Here is a 5,000-nt window from a genome sequence, read left to right as displayed (position 1 = left end):
CACCGTCTTACTTGCAAAATGTGAGATTTATAAGGACATACTACTGGTCAAAATTTTTTTTAGAACACCTTAATTTTTTCCAGTTATTTGTTGCAGTTCAAGTCGTGAAAGTCCAATGAAGAGCTTGAAATGGTACAAAGGTAAAAACCAGAGGTAAAAAAAAAAAAAAAGATAACAAAAACACAAGTCCAAGCTCTGCCAAAAGTACAAGATGTAAAACTTGAAAACATGGAGGGACTTAAACCCCATTGAGCTGATTTGGGATGAACTGGACAGAAGAATGAAAACCAAACAAACTACAAGTGCCACACATTTATGGGAACTTCGGCAACAGACTTGGGAAGAACTTTCTGAAGAATATTTGATTTTGTCGGTCTGAGCACGTAAACACTGTCCAACAACTGAAGAAAGTGATCGATCCTTGCACGGCTGACACCTGGCGGCAGCACACGGATCCATCATTTTCTTCAGTTGTTGATACAGAGAGAAAATAGTGCCAAGCGATTATGAGGTCTGACTTTTTTGAGGACAAAGGTTTTGTGATGCAAATGTATCACTCTTTTGAACACATATTGTTCTGAGAAGAAAAATGCTTTATTTTAATGTCCCCAGCCAACTTGCCGGACTACTTTCGTCAGCACCAAAACCGGCCAGGATCTGGGCTCACCGGACGCTGTCGGAGGTAAGTCAGTGTAGATGCACAACACTGCCGACAGGGATGCCATACAGATTCATGTCAAAAAACCCGAACTATCCCTTTAAGTCTGGAGACTGTGCTGGACACTCCATGTTTTCAAGCTTATCACCTTGTTCTATTTTTCCTGAGGTAGTTTTGGCAGAGATTGGACTTGTTTTTTAACCTTTGTCTGTTCAGTTCTTACCCTCTTCACTGGACTTGCACAACTTGAATTGCAATAAATAACTGGAAAAATTTGGGTGTTCTAAAACTTTGGACCTGTAGTGTGTGTTTTCAATGAATTTTATGCAAGAACATCTGTAATTGACTACATGCACAGTTCATAAGTTTACTGCCGTACTATAAAACAATCTAAGCCATAACATCCCCATGAAGACAAGCTGGCAGCAGACCCCGCTTTACTACAAAAGTTACATAGTGCACCTTTAATATGGGCTGTTAAGAGTGATGTCAAATGTAAACACAACATATCTGAGTTACTGAAGATAAATTTCCACAGAAAGGCCATGATAAGGATAAGCACAAAGCATAGGCGCACAGGACTAACAGAGATGGTCACACGGGCGCAACCGTCCAATCAGATCACAGCGGCAATGTTTACATAGACATGGATGAAGTGGTGCATGAGGAGTGCTATTCATGTGTAAAAATAACCGCAACTTCAATGAAGACTCAGTGTATTTATTGAAAACGACAGTATTTTCAATTTAAGAGAAAAATATTACTTTGGTATCAAGCATAAAAACACAAAATGACTTACACACAGTGACAGGAGAATAAATAAATGTTACTTACAATATACACAAAACCTGGAGAATCAATTTATTTCGCAAAACACATTTTTTTAACCTTACAAACTTTGAATATTACTTTGGTCTGAAGCTATTTCAATATATGAAACTTGACCAAAGCCACAAACACGCAGCAGGAACACGGACTTTATATGAAACTCACACTCAATTAAACTTAAGTCGAAGTCAGATAAAACATAATACATATAATTTATAAGAATAATTTTGAAACTTACTTTGGTATCAAGCACCACACTAAGGAATGACATGTGATTTTTAAAAATACAGTACATTTTGAATTGCATACAATCAATAAATCAGTAAATGGAATAAGGAAGCTTCTGTTTACAGTTTAGTTATGTTAAATATATTTTTATAGTATTTAAATATGATGGTTTCAGCACATCTCAAGGCAATACACACTCAACAAACTGCATCTTGTGATAAGTCTTTGTATAAAACATAAAATATATTCTCTTCCTCTTTAGGTTAAAAAGGACTATTATCGCTTATATACACAAACTTTAACAATGTACCTGAATCTAGAGCTTTTCCTTTTCTCAAGAGAATTAATTTGTCTTTTTTTAACACTTCCAACTTGGGTCAGACAGTGCAGAACAACAGGAGATGTACAATATTTACCTTGTTGTTATTGCAGCTGAAACATGTCAACAAGGGGCACACGTCTCCTGCTGTACTGTCTTAAAAAATAAGACACCTAAATTGTTAATGCGTGTGGAGAATCCAAACGTGCAGTATATTCAAGTAAATATCTGTCTGGACATCTGATATGTGGTTTAAATTAATATAAGCAAGAAAGACAAAAACATTACCGTAAATTCCGGACTATTGAGTGCACCTGAATATAAGCCACGTCAACTAAATTTGAACAAAATTAAAAATTTGTACATATTTAGACCGCACCTGAATATAAGCCGCAGGTGTCCACATCTTCAAGAACGTTTTCAAGTTCGGTCCGTCTGCTTTTATCGCCTCTGAAAGCTTTTTGTCGTCTTTTTGCGTTGAGTCAGTTCGTCACGCTGCAGTCGACAAAATCTCAAAATCGACTCACTGATGTCGAGCTCACGTGAAGCAGCTCTGTTTCCTTCTCCAACAGCCACATCAATCACCGTTAAAGTAAAAGCTGCATCATCTGCATTTCTTCGTGTGTTTTCCAGGAGGGTGTGTATATGAAGCGCAAAATAACTGTTCAAAACACAATCAAACGACGGATGTCCAGCTGCTGAAGTTTGAGACTTTTCTTCTTGTCATTTACGCATTCGGTTAAGATGTATCCCCCTCAATAATGTTAATTTAGTATCATAACTTATTTTATCCCACGGCGGATATAACTATTTGAGTGCACTGACAATATCGCGAGCCGGTGTAGCAACTTCATGTTAACCCTAGATCCATGTGTAACCGCACAGACAGCGACGTTTTCTGAACTCTGTTGCCAAACGATAGACCGTATATATGAATGGACAATGTGCCAAACAAATAATCCGTCCATATATTCGCCAAATCGTTTTATTAGTCGCTGGGTTCAAAGTGTGAGAGAAAAAAGTAGCGTCTTATAGTCCGGAATTTACGGTAAATAACGCACAGATGCTGGTATTTTTTAAATGAAAAACCAGACAAACTAGAAAAAATTTGCAGAAAAGTTAACTGTTCATATCACTAAACATTGTCAGTAAAAGGTTTTGACAAAGTGGGAAGAGTAACGAAAACTTTTCCTCAAAAAAAAAACAGTTTTGGTCGGTGTGTGCTCATGGGTCAAATTAACAGATTATTGGGGCCGTATAACTATAATAATAAATTTAATTAAATTAATTAAATAAATGCGCTTTATTCTAGCATCTCACAAAACGCACATTACTGACTACAGACTTTTAACAGGAACCAAAAGAAGAGAGCACATTACACCAATCCTTGCGTCTTTGGACTGGCTTCCTGTTAATTTTAGAATTGATTTAAAGATTTTATGGTTTGTTTTTAAAGCTTTGAATGGACTGGCCCCACAATACATCTCAAACCTCATCCAGATTTACACCCCCACGCGTGCTCTGAGGTCTGAGGTCCAGCTCCAGCTCGTGGTGCGTAAAACGAGACTTAAAACCAGGAGGGACTGGACCTTCTCTGTGGTCGGCCCCAAACTCTGAAACACTCCGAACAGTCCCCACAGTGGAAAGTTTTAAGTCTCGTCTTAAAACCCACTTTTACGCTCTGGCTTTTAACAGTGTCTGTGTCTTTTATTTTATTGATTTTTAATGTATTTTATTGGCTTTATTTATTAATTTATTGCTATTCTGTGATTTTGCTCTTATTTTATTTTACTGGTTTTATTATTTTAAAACTAGTATGATTAAATCTGAGCATTTATTTTTATCATTTTATTATTGTTGTAGCACTTTGGAAACTGTTTGTGAAATGTGCTATAGAAATAAAGTGGACTGGATAAATTCAGTTGTTGATTGGTTAGATGGTTGGTACCTCTTTAGTGGTGGTATATTTCACAGTTCTTGATGCACGACGGTTTGGAGGTACATGTTTCACAGTTCTCGTGGGATGATGGTGAACGGGCGGATGGGGCTGGAGGCTTCGAGCTCCAGGGCCGTGAGGAAACAGTCCGGAGCCTGGCTGCAGTCTCGGGCCTGCAGAGCCTCCCCCAGACCCCCCCACGCCTCATGGGACGTACTGTGCACCTGCACCGCATCACGCAGGACCTTCTCTCCCAGAAGCACACTCCCACTCTTCACCAACAGACGGCCCTAAAAAACACAAGATATATGTACATGATAAGAATTTATGAACATTTGAACTTATGAACAACTTATTTGTAATTATGGAGAATGATTAAGATGGGAAATGAGCCAGAAAACAAGTACATGTACAAGTACTGCCAACTGTTCAAGCTTAATATTTTATTGATACTGCAGTGAGTTCATGCTGGGGGTGTTCTACATGTATCTCTATTGGTGCAATGTTCATCAATTACCATGGTGACACATGAGACTTAACTCAAAAAAACCAACAAAACAAAACAAAACAAAAAAAAAATCTGTGATCATTACGAGCGTTTTGCTTATGCTAACTCACGTGTGACTGTAATTTAATGTGTAAGAGACTTGTTTAACAGCATAAATCATTAGGGGTGTAACGATATCCAAGTCTCACGATACGATATCGTCACGGTATGAACCTCACTGTACGATATTTATTGTGATATTTTGTTTAGGCTGCAAACAAAACTACTAAAAAATATGTTACGTTTTCCTCTTAAAATGCCTTGACAAGACATAACTCAAAGAACTAAGACTTAAAAGTGCTTAGAACTGATATTTCGTCTTGCAGTCTACAATGAAATAGAGCAAAGGATCATGGTCTATGTAGTTCCCTCTGTCTTTTTTTTTAGCTACTGCTGCACAATAACTCTTAATTAAGCAAAGAGACATGTAATTCGATATATTGTGTGTACATTATTTTAGTTATTGCTACATCCCTAACAAATC

At 37.5% G+C, this 5,000-nt stretch overlaps 1 protein-coding gene across 1 annotated transcript in view; it reads right to left on the bottom strand.

The window, feature by feature from the left end:
* Window positions 1-3,257: 3,257 nt before the first annotated feature.
* The window catches only part of ttc7a (tetratricopeptide repeat domain 7A), a 144,674-nt gene continuing 142,931 nt past the window's right edge, over window positions 3,258-5,000 (bottom strand). Inside the window, 1 exon segment of the mRNA XM_055162616.1 lies at window positions 3,258-4,259. Coding sequence (XP_055018591.1) covers window positions 4,041-4,259 — 219 coding nt within the window. The 3' untranslated portion in view covers window positions 3,258-4,040.

The sequence above is a fragment of the Boleophthalmus pectinirostris genome, unplaced genomic scaffold (assembly GCF_026225935.1).
Source record: "Boleophthalmus pectinirostris isolate CB_2022bp ecotype Guang Dong unplaced genomic scaffold, ASM2622593v1 HiC_scaffold_5, whole genome shotgun sequence".
In the NCBI taxonomy this organism is placed as follows: Eukaryota; Metazoa; Chordata; class Actinopteri; order Gobiiformes; family Gobiidae; genus Boleophthalmus; species Boleophthalmus pectinirostris.
This window is presented reverse-complemented; position numbering and strand designations above follow the sequence as displayed.